A 16,264-nucleotide genomic window follows, 5' to 3' on the forward strand; every position below is an offset into this window, starting at 1 on the left:
AGGTCATAGAAAGGTCACTGTGACCTACTTTTTTGTATTTGAAACATATTGTTTCCCTGCATTAGGTTTGCATCTAGATCTCTATCAGATATATATATATGCAACTAGGAAATCATGATCCTGACAAACTTTTTCAATGATGGAGGTCAAAGATCAGAGGTCACAGGATATAGCCTTATAGTTTACTCGCAAACTAAATTTGGTAATCCTCAGAGAAGTACCATACATATTTTTTCCTAGACCTAAACCAATGATAAAGATTACTTTTTTTTTTTAATTTACATTGTACAGTACAACATGTATCTATGTCATTATTTTATTTTTACAGATATCTATTGAAAATGTCAAATATCATGCAAAATATATTCAGGTACAATAAGATAAAAGAGCAAGTGTCAAACATTAAATTGAGTTAGAAAAATAAAAAAAATTCCATCATTCTGTGGATTTGAACATATTTCTTCATCAGTTTATGAATTTGTGTACTCAATATTTAATGCATGCAGCTGTTAGATATCGTTCCATGAATCTGTAATACCATAACGTTCATCTTGTATTGACAAAATGATAGACATTTATAGATTTGTATGCATTTTGTACGGGAAAATAAAGAAATTTTACTTGTATATAATGTTTTGGGTTTTTTTAAACCAGGGGATGGATTTTCTATATGTATACAATTTATTTAAGGATTGGTTGTCATATTTTTGACATGCATTGGTAACGCACCATGTTAAATATGTAGGTAAGCCAATGTATGTTACACATACCCGGTACAAAAATATGACAACCAATACTTATATTTACATTTTATGTTAATCAACTTACAGTTCACGCAGAAATAAAGACATAATATTAGTCTGAACACGTTTCAACGTCAGGGTAAATCCAGACAGAGAACAGCCACCAGTTGACAGTGGAGCAGTGCAATCTCCAATGTTACAGTTATGACGTAATAAGCGTAGCGACGTCACAATGGCCCAATGTATGTTATTTCCGTATAACATACATTGGGCCCAGTAGAAACATCTAGGCTCTGTGCAGTGGAAATGTAAATATAATGCTATAATCCAGTACATCTAAAAATGCAGTTTTTAAATGTATGGCTTGAATATACATTTTGTTTGTAGTATATAAGAACTGACGGAGGTACATTTTATAATTACATGTAAAGATAACCAAAAAGTTCAACTATCTTGCAAAAATGAATAAAACAGAAACACAAATTTCAAGGATCCACATCTGGAGCTGCCCATTGCTAGTGTTGCTATCAATGAACTGTAATGCACAGTATCAAAATAAAAGATGAATACCTTAAGATATCATGGAAAAGGTTTGAAAAAAAAAAAAATCAACCATAAACTCCTTTTGGTTAATTAAACAGCTCTAAAGAGGAACTCTTCTTTGCCATTATAACTTGTACAGTGGTACCATTTTATATTAACAGAGCTACTCTTATAGACTTATCCACAGAGGTATTAGCATTGTATACTGGAGCAGATCCAAATCAGGTTATCCTAGTTCAGTGATGTCTGGGATATTCTAGATTGACTAGGGTTGGTTCTACTTTCTACTTTCACAGAATAATTTAACTGACTGTTTTGTTTTGTCAGTTCGTTAAATTCTCTAAAACCATATTACATACATGATCACATAGACAGATCTACTCTCTTCATGTTAACAATGATTTTCACTTATTCAATCTGATGTACACACTGGAAAGCAACATAAAGCCGAAGCTTAAGTTATACAATTGGGGAGACAACAAGGAAATAAGTGTTCAACATATATTAATTGCATGCTTATGCTGCAGGGGGTCTTTAAGGGATAAATCCCGAGTGCCCAGAACAAATCTGCATGGTTGGGCAATTAGGTCAGTCCATTCATGTCCTATTGGGGAATAGAACACTGGCTGTCTTGGTTGATGGTGAGTGCATTGTTTAAATCACTGTGCCATTCACCAACCAAACTTACATTATATGGGGGTTCGGACGTGGCTCAGTGGATAGCGCACTCGCCTTTCACCAAGGCGGCCAGGGTTTGATTCCCCGATCGGACATGAAACCTGCCCGACCACATGGGGTTTTCTCTGGGTACTCCAGTTTCCTTCCACATTAATACCCCAAAGCGCTAACGTCCAGCCAACAAGTGTGATTAATATAAGTTGTAATAACTTGTTTCATAAATGTTGTAAAAGAAATAACATTACCTGTATATTTAACATTTTTTGAAGGTCACTATACAAAAAGGATGTTGATACTTTAGTATATCGATGAAGAGTACCTGTCATGGCAGTTTACTTTAAACCTTTCATGTGTATAAAAAAGGGATTAAAGGGATTCAAGAACAATTATTATAGCCCGATATATTATATATATATATTTATGTTTTATTTATTCTGAAAAGCATTAATTAGGATGAATATGACATAAAGGCATTAAAAAGCATGATATATTTAAACAAATCTGTCCTTAAAAACAATTTTCTTCATATTTCTGTATAAAGAAACCCCCAATTTTTAGTAATATTTCAACCTAAAAATACTCCTGTGTTAAAGTTCCAAAAAATGTTTGAATTCAAGTTTTAGTGAAATAGTTGAGAAACAGCACACAAACCAATACTAAATTATGACATATTGTAATGAAGCATGTAGCCTATGAATGCCAGCTGAAAGCAGTTCAATACTTATATTTACTATTTTTGGAATCTGTTCATCACATAAAAAATTCAATTACGCTTATTATTTTTCAGCATTTAGGCCAGACAAAAACAAATATGAGTTTCCTGTAACATGTTGGAAAAATTTAGGGTAGGTAGGTGGGAAGGTAACTTCTGTGCTTCTTTGAAAATTGCCTTAAAAATGTAACAAATTAGGGTAGGTAGGGTCAGGAAACATCAATTATTTTTTGTTTGGCCTTAGTTAAAATAATGTATGTATCATGTATGCTTGTTCAATGAATAGAACAGCCATCGCCCAGGGAGGGTCAGTGGTATCCAATGTAATAACTATGATGTCGTAATAATGATGATGTCAACAATCGGTCCATGGCATTCATAGCCTATTATGAATGCCAACTGAATTTGGTAGGATTATATAGTGGCAATGCCAAACAATGGTATATGTAACTATATAAATACATTAAAATGTACATGCCTGTTTGATCCCAACTGTAGTCCAGCGCTCAGATCAACTGCAATAAAAAATATATATATATATAAATGAATCAGAAATTAACCAATTAAATAGGTAATAAACTAGATACAGCTGGCCCATGCTGTAACGAATTTGACTTGTGACCATGACATTAATGAATCAAGGTCATTCATTTGAACAAACTTGATGACCCTTCATACAATATGCCCCTATTAGTATCTTTGTATTCAGAAGTTTGATCGTTAATGGTTTAACACATTTTTGACCCCTGTGACCTTGAAAGTTGGTCAAGGTCATACAATTATCCCTATGCTCTAGCATGCAACTGGCCAAATGTCATGAACCTTAATTTAAGACGGTCCTTAAATTATTCAGAAGAAGTCTTTTACAGAAAAAGTTGACAGAGAACTGGTGAAAGACAGAAGGATTAAACAGACAACTGCTGCTGCATAAACTCCACTTGCCCTTTGAAGTTAACATGTCATTTGTGGCTAATCAACTCGGTCAACCTTAAAAGTGTCTTCAACCGACAACAAGCGTCTTCAAGTGACAACAAGTGTCACCAGACAAAATCTTTAAAAATACTGAATAAAGTAAGCGGCATCATAAGATATGTTGTTAATACCTCTATACCAAATTTCAATTTATTTGAAAATTTGACCGAATTATGATGAATTGATTTTACAATCTGCGGCTCGGCACGTGTGTGTATTAACCTGTACAGTTAAGATAGCGTCGCCAGACAAAATCTTTGAAAATACTTACTAAAGTAAGCAACATCAGAGGATATGTTATTGATTTGACTTTCATGTACCTATATACCGAATTTCAGCTAGATATTTGATTTTTTTTTACCGAAAAATGATAAACTGAATTTTAACGATCGGCGCCATGGCACACGTGTGTGAATTGAACTCCACTGATCGTGAAACGTCTTCAGACTTTACCTCTAAGATTAACCTTTAAAGTAAGCGACATCATAAGATATGTTTTTCATATGACTATGATACACCTATGTACCAAACTTTAGGTCGATATTTGAAACAAGAGGCCTAATGGGCCTGCATCGCTCACCTGGTATTAATCTCACACTTGTAATCTTAAAAGTGGACTAAAATACAGCTACAGACAGAATATCAGTGTTTGATTCATAAGAACCTATTGAAAGATTTAAACATATGAAGCCTGTGACCTTGAATGTGGAACAAGGACATTAGGTTGAAAGTGGGTGAAGGTCATTCATTTGAACAAACTTGGTAGTCCTTCATCCCAGCATGCTACAGGCCCAATATCAGTACCCTGGGCCTTTTGGTTATTGAAAAGAAGTTGTTTGAAGATTTTAACATATTTGACCCCTGTCACCTTGAAAGAGGGTCAAGGTCATACATTTGAACAAACTTGGTAGCCTACATCCCAGCATGCTACAGGCCCCATTAAAGTACCCAGGGCATTTTAGTTATTGAGAAGTCGTGTGAAGATTTTAACATACTTGACCCCTGTGACCTTGAAAGTTGGTCAAGGTCATTCATTTGAACAAGCTTGGTCGTCCTTCATCCCAGCATGCTACAGGCCATATTTCAGTACCCTGGGCCTTTTGGTTATTGAGAAGAAGTTGTTTGAAGATTTTAAGAATTTGACCCCTGTGACTTTGAAAGTGGGTCAATGTCATTCATTTGAACAAATTTGGTAGCCCTTCATCCCAGCATGCTACAGGCCCAATATCAGTACCCTGGGCCTTTTGGTTATTGAGAAGAAGTTATTTAAAGTAAAATATTGACGCCGGACGCAGGACGGCCGACAGACAATGCGCCATGGCATAAGCTCACTTGCCCTTCGGTCAGGTGAGCTAAAAAATGACATACTCATAGTAATGATGATTTTATTTTGTTTACGATCGGCGCCGTTTCATACGTTGTAAAGAAATCTACCGATCGTGAAGCGTCTTCAAACTATATCTCTAAAATTAACCTAAAAAGTAAGCGACATCAGACGATATGTTATTCATATGACTATAACACACTTTTATACAAAGTTTCAGGTCGATATATGATCAAATGCCCGAGTTATCGCGAGGTATTTAAGTTTGATGAGCACACGTATGAAGCTCTCGGCGTGTCACATATGTCTACATGTCATCTGTCAGTAGAGGAACGGAGGCCTGTAGACAATTAATACCACTGGGGATGGTCAGTGGCCAGTTTGAGAAATGGTTAAGTGTGCCTCCTAGTACTCCTGTCAGTGGTGGTCAGCTGTTGGTCGAGGAATGGAGGCCCTTGGATATTGTTCCACAGGTGATAGTCAGTGGCCAGTTTGAGAAATGGTTAAGTGTGCCTCCTAGTACTCCTCTCCTGTCAGTTGTGGTCAGCTGTCAGTCGAGGACGGAGGCCCACTGGTACTGTCACTAAGCAACCTAATACAGGTGATGGGTCAGCTACATTTGGTAGGGAAAGCGATCCTCCTAGTACTCCTGGCAGTGGCGGTCAGCTGTCAGTCGAGGAACAGAGGCCCGACAACGTTGTCACTGGGCAACCTAGCACCACAGAAGTGCCATTCACCGAGACAGTTAGCAGCGGAAGCGCACCCTGTAGTACTTCCATCTGTGATTGGCAGTTGTCGGTCAAGGAACGGACGCCTGTTGAGGTTTCTTCTGGAAAACCTAGCCTCCTTTCAGTAAAGGTTAGCCAGTTGAGAGCGGTCAATGTACATAGGACAGACAGGAGAGTGTGACAATTATGTCATGGAATATTTGTAGGGCAGTGTGACAATCTTAAAGATCCGAAATTTGTTGAAAATGTAAATATTTATGATAAAGTTTGTCTATATGAGTGCTGGGTTAAACCGGACGATGATATATCACTGCCTGGTTATTGTATATATTCATTTCCTCTTATTAATGCAAAAGGAGGTGGGATTATAATTTATGTTAAAGATGGATTGAGTAAAATTTGTACATTTGTTGAAAATATTTTAGATTGCGTTGTGATTTTGAAGTTGAAATGCATTGGTGAAATTGAGACTCACTATTGATGAATAGAACTAATATGGTGTTGCATTTGGATATGATTTTGTCATCAATGACCGTGATCTTGTCAACAATATTATTCTTCTGCTTCTGCCTGGTAGTAGCCTCCTTCAACAGGTTGAAGATTCTGCTATGTTCGTAGGTGGTGTGCATGGTGTTAAAAGTTAATAAAAACTCGATAAAAACAAAAGGACCTCAGAGTTTTGACACACTGGCCTTGATGGCGTCCAGTGTGTTGGCGAGGGTGATGTCTGGCGGGAGGATGTTCCAGTCTCTCACCATCTTCGGGAAGAAGGACATCTTCCTTGTGTCGATCCTGTTTGTGTTGAGCTGGTATATATGATCTGGCATGGGCAGATCTACTGAGTCTGCGAGGTAATAGCAGTTTACCGCCTTTACTTATCGCAACTAGGCCTCAGTCGGTCCTGTACAACATAGCCAGGCGAGCGTCATGGCCTCTTTTCTGGAGTGATCTCCACCCAAGTACGTCGAGCATGCTGGAGATGCTGGAGGTGTTTCTGTGGAGGCAGGTCACATACCGTGCTGCTCCACCCCTTACGTATGGTCAACAGATTTGCAGAAATACGAAATGACGAAATGAAATACGTCTGTGATGAAAAAAGTCATCGTTGTCCCAGAAAAAATATGCAACTCTTAAACATAACTTTATGAAGAAAACTGACATTCATCAACAAATATGCCACGCCCATTCTTAACTTTAAATAGCATGCCGTTATTTCCCATTAACTGCATCATTGCAGTTCTACTCTTGTTTATATACCAAAAACAGTATTTGTTCTTCCAATTGCAAAGTTCATTTGACTCAGCATACGCTTAACTTACAAGAATTCGCGCTTTTTTAACCTTACCTGTCAAGTTGTAAACTGGGTTTCACATGGGCGCTGCCATGTTGTGTTCCGCATGGAATAGTAAAACAAGTATTTGAAAAAAATCGACATAAATAATGTTTCTTGAGAAATATTAAAGAATTGATAGAAATAAGATTAAAATGACCGGTCTTCTCTTATAAGATTGGACAAGAACCTTCAAATGAAACTTTTTGTCGAAACTTTCTTTCATTCGGAAGTCGATTCAATTCGATGAGTTCCGAACGGCAATTTAAAACAACAAACACTGTAGACTTGTAAACTCTACAACAACCAATGCACAGTCTTCAATATGATGAAACACGCTTTAAAGAGGCTCATTAGGTAATTTTGAATTGGTATTCAATACAATGCAACGATGTTTACTGTTTACATGCAATCCAGGGGCGTAACAAACGGGTTTTCAATGTGTAAGCCCAATGATGAAATGTGCTGCCGAAGGCAACACACCGAAGCGCGTAGCGCGAGGAGGGGGAGGGTATGGGAGGCAGGCACGTAGCTGGGCTTTTTCGATATGCATGCAGAAAGTCGCACCGAAGGTGCGAATGCGAGCGCCGAAGGCGCGAATCCATTCTAGGGGGGTACAGGGGCATGCCCTACCGGTTATTTTTTTAGATCTAGAAGCTCTGTTGTGCCATCTGGTGGCTTTTTAGATACATTTTTGAGTGTTTTAATTTATTTTACAGACAACATTTTTTGGTTGATTCATTCACTTTGTTATTTTTTTCTCTACGCCAAAAATGTGTCGATTGTTGGAATTCCTCGAAAATATCCGTTGCGTCATATCTCTTTCCTGATGAATCTAAATTAGCTAGATATTTAAAATGTCGGAGCCAATATAAACAGATTAATTTCAGATTTTTGCTGTTGTGACCACCAAACCCTTTTTATATCATCAACATTTCTCAGAACATAAGATGACGGTAGCTCCTATATAGATGTTTAGATATATGTATAGATCTACATATATATCCAGGAGCCCTACTGAAGATAGACCTAGGACTACTCTTAAAAACATACTTTATAAGTTCATGACGGGGGAAAATGAATGTATCTAACTACGTGTATCTATGATGTGAAATTCTCAATAGACCTATATAATGTCACAGATTAGCAAAAGCTAGGGGGTCTTACCCCTTCCCATCGATGTGGGTTGTGGGGGTCTCCCCCAGGAGATTTTTTTGTTTCTAGAACGCCTGAGACGCGTTCTCCCGTGTTCTGGTGTCAGTTTCAATGGCCATTTTAAAGCAAGAAAATATTATTTTCCCCTATTATTTTACAAATATTTTTTAATATTTTGTATCATATTGTCTTTGTCGCCTTTTTATTATAAAAATGATGTGTAAGCCCGGGCTTTTTTGCTACATAGGTTGTTACGCGTCTGCAATCAATATCATTATACAGTACAAATCAACGCTTGAGGACATGTGGTCGGATTACACAGGTAAAGTTTAGAACCAGTGACATTACCACAGTTATTCCGAGTCTCCTCTAGTCCTGACACCAGATTCAGACATTTTGACAGATAGTATAGATATCTGCCAAAATGTCTTAATCTGATGTCAGGGCCAGAGGAAACTCGATCAGGCTATACAGCAGAGAAGGCCGTGACACCATTTATAACAGGAAAGAGAGTTCTAGAGTGTGCATCTACTGGGGATCGTACCCGTGAGTCGTGACCTCCAGCTTCACTACTGATCAAACAGACAGGAAAAATCTCTCTAGCCCAAAGCTGAAGGCAACTGTAATGTACAATTTAAATCTGCCATCATAAACTCCAATTTGAATGAGGTCAATTTTACATATTATATATTATTAAAAGCAGAACCAGAGACGTATATACGTCTCTGGCAGAACTGAATTCTGCATACAAATTTGACTTTATTATTCAAAAATGTCTAACGTTATAGGCCTACATGGAATTTTAAATGACCGAGCCCAAAAACACAATTCAATCCAAAATATTCCAAAATAATATGATATTCTTAATTCAATTTGGAGAAACTTTAATTCTGTCAATGCTATAGAAATAATAAATATTATTTTAAATACGTTGACTGAATTAAAGTTTCTCCAAATTGAATTAAGAATATCATATTTTGTTATCTACTACAAGTGCTATGTTTATTATACTTGCATCAATTGTGTAACTAGGGTTGCACTACTGAATGCATATTGCGAATGCTGATTTTGACCTATATTTTATGCTTCATGTTTATGATGACTTTTGCGGTGCGAGCGAGGGATATCGATGACAGCGTCTTCTTGTTAAAATGAACATGCAGCCATATTTACTTATTCCAGCTGCATGGTGAAAATCCAAGCATTGGATGCTTTTGACAAAAATTAAATGTCACAATCACATTAAGCCGATCAGTTTGTCCCAGAGTGCGTTATTTTAATGGGATTTTATTAGGCAAGTGTATTATATTCAATAATATACATATTTTTACAGGGCCTATCCATCTCTGAACCTGAAGATCAACGTGACAAATAATGGCAAAGACATGTTTGTTGTTTTACCTGGACTCCGATTTGATGATGTTGACCACACAGGTACTCAGTATATATGTTTGAGACCAAAAGAAATATTTCCCCTAACCCAGCTGACACTACAAAATCTCAGCTACTATTCCCAAAACAATTTCTTTGAGTAATGTTCATTTTTGGCTGCTCAAAATTTTCGATTCATGCTATGTCTTACAGTTTTCAAATTTAAGATGCAAGCAAATTCTCATCCTAAACTATAAGCTGCTTTTGTTTAAAAAAAATATAAAATGAACACAATTCATGCATGTTATTATATTCAAATGCTATTATATGTAGAATATTTCAAGAATTAGATTTTTGAAATAGCTCATTTTTTCTTGAAATAAAATGTTGGTTCCTTTAATTCGCTATTGCATTTCAACTCCATCATATGAGCTCACCTGATGCAAAGGGGTAGAAAAAAGTGTTGAACTTACCTGGTGCCTCATATGGTGCTTTATGCTTTGTCCGCCATCGTTATCTTACTCATTTATCATAAGATTGTCAAAACTTGGACTAAACAACATTTTCTCAAAATTACCAAACAGATTTCAAAAGAATTTGAAAATAGTATTATTAACCCATTGGGATCAAAAGTTATATGAAAATAGGGGCTGATCTTTCTTTGGGCTGAGGAAAGGTCAAATTCAAAAGTAGTTTGTTTGGTTGACTTGATTTAAATGACATCTCTTCCAAAACAACTGGGCCTGGTGTCAACCAAATTGTGGGAACATCCTTTGCTCACAATGATCAATACTTATACAGATAAAAGTTATGATGATTCAGGGTCTGTCCTCGAAACTACATTTCGGATTTCAACCGAAAATAAAAGCCTCATTTCCAAAAAAGCCGCATGTGTGATTAAATACCTTTGGGCCTCTTGTTTTATGGTGCCAGCAATATAGACAAAAGAATGTTTGACTTCATATGTACTTTTATAGACGAATGCGGCAATAACATAAGTGATTGTATTCTGTTTTTGTGTGCAGGACAACCGGATATTTGGCGAGTCTTTGACATGATCAACCGAGTGGAGCATGCAGCCTTCTATAACGGTGTACCTTTCCTGGACTATACTTCTCTCAACGAGCATAACTTCGGTTCTATTGTGAAGGCATGTACACTAGAAGTGAAAAAAGACTTCTACGAGACAACAACGCCAAAAGCACCGCTCGACGTTACAGTCAAACTGGCTCACATCGGCAGAACTACCTTTACCACAGTATGCGAAATGTCGTGTGGTGGGAAAATGAAGCCGTCCGTGAGGATAAAAAACATGCACACACTCATGAATTTGGACCGACAAGAAGTCGAAGAGATTCCATTTTGGTGGCGCAACCGATTCCGCTCAAATGAGATGGACAGTGATAAACAGCATATCATCAACATAACACCGTCACCGAGGCCAGAAACTGCCTTCCTCCATCCATTTGCTGTACCTCTAAGTGATACGGACATCTCGCAGCGTACCCGATGCTCCTCCTATGTACGCTACTTCTTTGAAGTGGCAAGTATTGCCTCAAGTCGTGAACATTTCCTTAGCATCAAGAACTTTAACGAGTTTCACATCAAAAGTATGCAAATGTTGTACTTTGATTCAACTTGTTGGGGTGACGCGTTGACCTCGGCATGCTGGGAGGATACGCACCCTCTGACCCTTCACTGTAATGTGAGCAAGGGTGGAAAACCTGTGTGGTATGCCAATGTAGATCACTACTCAGAAGTTTTTGGGTGTTAGTTGATCTGTATGTTAACTCATTCACCCTTGAAGACACATTTGAACTCTTCCAAATCAAAAGATGGAAAAGCTCATTATAAAATTTCAGGGATGAATGAGTTAAGCAGGCATTCATTGGTGGCATTAAAATCTGTTTGATATTTATAATGACACTTCTAGCTGAAATTTCTTCTAAAATGAAGGGATTAATTTTTTGGCAGAGAAGTTAAATGTGCAAAATACCCATATTTTATTATTATGATGCTATACTATGCCTACTAAGAAATACTGCGGATATGATACATATATAGTCCTATACTTTATATTACTCATAGTTTATTGGAAGTGTCGACTGGACTGAACAAGCTCATTGTAGGGGAGAAACTGGTTGATATTTCTATTAAACTACAAGACCTACCCGCTCCTTCACCTGTTGTGATTGAATCTATGACCATGTAACCTATTGTACTCAATCTCACTCTCCCTTAACCTTATTTTATAATATAATGCAATTCTCTCATCATGATGTTATATATATGCTCATAATTTCACCTAAAATTATCGAATGAGAAGAAAATGATTATAATGTAAATTGAGATATTAAAAAGAACTTCAGTATGCACTCTGCTGCTTGATGCTGTATGTGACATTAAATATGTTACAAATAAATGCATGTTGACAGTTTTAGTTTGACCTGCCTCAACCAGAACACTGAATGATTTTAAAGTTTGCAAATCAGATATTTATTGATGTCCCATTGTAAAAATGTGTATGTTCATTTACCTGAACAGAACCAGAGTTTTCTGTAGTGTTTCTAGTTCAAGCAGTTTTATGAGTTACTGAGGTAATATCAGGCCATAACACCTAATTGTGTATAACCATTTGTCAGGTCACAAACTTTCCTTATATAAGTAAATATGTAATAGAAGTCATAGAAAGTTTGCAATGCCTCCATGCTTAAGGAATCAAATCAAGGACTGTTGGTTTACTAGTCTGAGGCTCTAATGAATGAGCTTGACAGAAATTTTCCCTAGCCAAGTCAGTAGGAAGTGGCTAGAGTTTTACCAGGGTGATATGCTCTCCTCCTAGGAAAGAATTTGTCCTGAGTGTTTCCAAGAGTAACAGCAATGCCTGTGAGAGCAAGGCTGATTATTTCATCAATTTATCCTGGTTACTTATATCGGCACCAGTGTAGTAGAGGTTATCATTTCTCAATGCCTCTGGCAGGGATAGAACATGGGACCCGTGGCTTACAAGTCTGATGCTCTAATGAATGAGCTAAATAGAAATGCTCCAAAGGTAAACCGATAGGAAAGCAAGTCAAACAGAGTTCATACTGTATACAGGGAAATTTCACCCAGGCAAACTTTCACCCTTCACAAGTCCTTATTTACTACGCATTAATCTCTCCATTCACCTTAAATAACAATAGCTGTTGATAGGACATTAAACAATATTATTATACCTCTACTTTATTTACTCTATATAAAAGTAATTGGTTAAATCGAATATATCACCACTTTTGCCTGACTGTTTTAGTCCTGTATGTTAGTCGGGGAGCTAAAACACACCTACACTCAAGTGTTTCCGCCAACCCAATTGGGCAAGAGGAGGGCGGAGCTTGTTAACAAACTTTGAAGCGACGCGCGAGGTGGGCGGAGCTTGCTACCGAACTCGGAAACATTTGGCTCCATTGCCATCAAAGGGGTAGTTGGGACATGAAGCTATACGGCTTATGGTTTACAAATATTTTCTAGTTAAAACTATCTCTCCAGTGTGTATCGATATAATAAAACGGTTAAAGTATGGGGTTGAGGGATATAGCAAGTTTCTCAGGACACCAGAAACTTGCTATATCCCTCAACCCCATACTTTTAACTGTATACTTAACCAAAGCATGATGTATATTAATTTTCATTGTCAGAATAAATTCACCCTCATGAAGGAGGGTGAAAAAGGCAAAAGTCTGACAATGGTTATCTTAAGAAGAGTATTTACAAGTCCTAGTCAGGTACCGTTTGTATATAATTTGTATGTGTTGAGTTCTGTGTATTACGGGTCTGAATTTCTAATATCCATACATATCACCACTGTTCATATATATTTTTAGCTCACCTGCCAGGGGGTTTTGTCCCCTGGCCGAGACATACAAGAGTCTGTAGAAATGGTAGTTTCTACTCCTGTTTAACGCTCAGCCATTTATGAGTGGGACGACTGGTTCACCCGTTGTCAGTATAATGTGACCGGGTGGGGTGTCCTGCTGGGTGTCTTCAGCAGTATGTTTCAGTGAGGTAGCACTATAAAATCAGCTGCAGTTCCACGCTATCACAAGGATCCAAACTCGAACATATCGCAGCCTCCCAAAACACACACACATACACTACATGCATGCATCTTGCACACAGCGGAGGCCGTCCTTAAATGACCATAGCTGTTTATCAGATGTTAAACAATACTAAACCAAACCAAACCAAACTTCTTCTGTACCATTGGAGGGATGTTATATAATAAGAATATTTTCCCATGGTTGCTTTATTATCCAGGTGAGCGATACAGGCCCTCTGGGCTTTTTGTTTGATACCCTAAGTCTTGAAATGGTACATTTGATTCTTAGGTGGCATCAAATATTTGCTATTTTCTGAATACATGTTTATCTCTTCTGCCTGAAGGGAAATGAGCTTATGTCACAGTGCCCCTCATACATCAGTAGCAGGCTGGGGTGAAGGGCTTTAAAGCTTATACCAGGTATTCAAAAGAGTTACCTTAACCCAATTGAAAGGTAACGTGTAAAATCCTTTAATAAAAAAACATTTAAAAATGAAATAAATAAAACATCATCAACAATAGTGTTCTAAGTGTGAAAATTGAGCAGGGCTAGACTGGGGTTCAAATCTCACTCTAATGACCTACCTAGTCAACACAAGTGTTCTGCCCCAACTGTGCTAGTTATATCCAAACAGAAATCAAGGGGAGGTTACTGTAACAGGGATCCTTAAACAACTTCTTCCTAAGTACAAAAAGTCTAGGGTCATTTTTCATCTGTAGCATGCTGGGAGAAGAATTATCAAGTTTGTACAAATGAATGACCTTGAACCTTATACAAGGTCACCATATCAAGTGTGTTGAAAGTCTTCAAATGAAATGTTTTCAAGAGTGATAATACCTAGACATGATATTTACCATGTAGCATGCTGGAGTGAATGGCTGATAGACTTGTTCAAATTAATAACCTTGACCTTCATTCAGTGTAATCATAAAGGAATGTAACAGGTGAACTATATATACGGCTTTTGTATTATCAAAAGTATGTAGGTATGTGGAATAGGTTTCTTATATATTCTATCAGCTGTAGAATTTGTGTTTGAACCAAGGCCTTGTTAAGATTCTGACCTAGAATTTCCAAATGCTCCCACTTCCTACCCAAACTTTTGGTAAAACACAACATGGCAATTCTAATGCAACTCTAAATATAGAAATTTATAGTGTCTAGATAACGGACACATAAACTGGGGCCGTATTTAGAAAAAATACGGCATATAATATACCTCAAATCATAGGGCATGCAAAACCTTCAAGGTATTAAGCTTAAATTTGTGGTGTCAGTTGCCAATGTCACATTGCCATAGTCAAATAATGTTTTAGCAAGCTTTTCATTGTGGGATACACATATCATACGAGTGTATGACACACTCGTATCTTGAATACATAAAGGTGGGAGAATAAATGTATTATCTTCCAGGAAATTGGCGTCAAATTAGATTACAAACAGAAATTTAAAGCATTATTTCAGTAGTTTACAAGATCAACTCAGTATTCTCAGTATTGATATCACAAGATCAAAACTGTTCTCCTCAAAATGAAGTACATTTGTATTTTTAAATAGGAGAAGAATTGTGAAATTTCAATATACCAGGTAATTAAAATTAGACTTGTAATAAATTCCATTCCTCTACGATCCTCTGTAATACAAACGTATAGTAGAGCCTTGTAGAGGAGCGGAAAATGTACAAGTCTAATTTTAATTAGATTGTGTGAAACTTCAGCCTTGTATATTCAGATTTTATTTTATTTTTTAATAATTCAATTGAGAACTGAGGGAAAGAGGGATTTTATTGAGAGAAAGGTTTTTATTTTCTGGTTTTACTTGAGAAACATTACCCAATCAGTCTTTGATATGTTGCTTGATTGTGTTACCATTATGTTTTATGTATTTTCTGTAAAATAACATGTACATGCATTTGTTTTAAACCAAGTGTTTCTAGTTTGCTGATTATTGGTGCATTTGTACATATTATTTGTTATGATTTATTCCATTATACATGTTTCCCTAAGGACAGACAGGAATCAATCAAGAGTGTTTTATGTGTTTATATTTTAATCATGTACTCTTTGCTCAGTCAACCGTAAAAATTTCATAATGAACTAATCCAACCTTTGAATTGAAAGAGTTCAAATGTGTCATCAGGGGTGAATGAGTTGAGCTTGCCATTGTGTGGTAAGACCTGTCAGTCACAAAAACTACGAGTATACCATTAAAGTGAATTTTTTTGTGTTATGACTCTTTAAAAGATTGTTGCGAAACATTTTGGCATTGACAATAGTTCAGAAATCTATGTCTATAATCTGTATACATTTATGTACATAATCTACAAATACATATTTGTGTCAGGATATTTTGGGGCTTATTGACTCAACACAAAAATGTCCACTTTTACAGTATCTAGCATCAGGGGCATTTTGTGATGTTGCTCGCTCGTTTTGTAAGAGATTTTTTTTAAAGAAATCAAGTTTTTAGGTCACCTGAGACAAAGTCTCAAGTGACCTATTGCGATCGCCTTTTGTCCGTCGTGCGTCCGTAAACAATTTACATTTTCGACTTCTTCTCCAAAACCCCTGAACCAATTTCAATGAAATTTTGCAGGGACCTTCCATGGACAAAGGTCAACAAAAATAGT

The 16,264-nt window shown here is 36.9% G+C and overlaps 2 protein-coding genes across 2 annotated transcripts in view; one reads left to right on the top strand and one right to left on the bottom strand.

The window, feature by feature from the left end:
• Positions 1 to 7,260, bottom strand: part of LOC110450821 (anoctamin-10-like) — a 41,372-nt gene extending 34,112 nt beyond the window's left edge. Inside the window, exons 1-2 of the mRNA XM_021498572.1 lie at positions 7,046 to 7,260; positions 3,155 to 3,191 (exon numbers count right to left, since the gene is read on the bottom strand). The gene's annotated coding sequence lies outside the window, so the exon portion shown is untranslated. The remainder of the gene's footprint in view (positions 1 to 3,154; positions 3,192 to 7,045) is intronic.
• Positions 7,261 to 7,289: 29 nt separating this feature from the next.
• LOC110450824 lies at positions 7,290 to 13,110 on the top strand. The gene is made up of 3 exons (XM_021498577.1): positions 7,290 to 7,387; positions 9,519 to 9,619; positions 10,582 to 13,110. Exons 1-3 carry the CDS (start codon positions 7,356 to 7,358, stop codon positions 11,328 to 11,330), a joined length of 882 nt encoding a protein of 293 aa, XP_021354252.1. The 5' UTR covers positions 7,290 to 7,355; the 3' UTR covers positions 11,331 to 13,110.
• The last annotated feature ends 3,154 nt before the right edge of the window (positions 13,111 to 16,264 follow it).

The sequence above is a fragment of the Mizuhopecten yessoensis genome, unplaced genomic scaffold, assembly GCF_002113885.1.
Source record: "Mizuhopecten yessoensis strain PY_sf001 unplaced genomic scaffold, ASM211388v2 scaffold5519, whole genome shotgun sequence".
Taxonomy (NCBI): domain Eukaryota; kingdom Metazoa; phylum Mollusca; class Bivalvia; order Pectinida; family Pectinidae; genus Mizuhopecten; species Mizuhopecten yessoensis.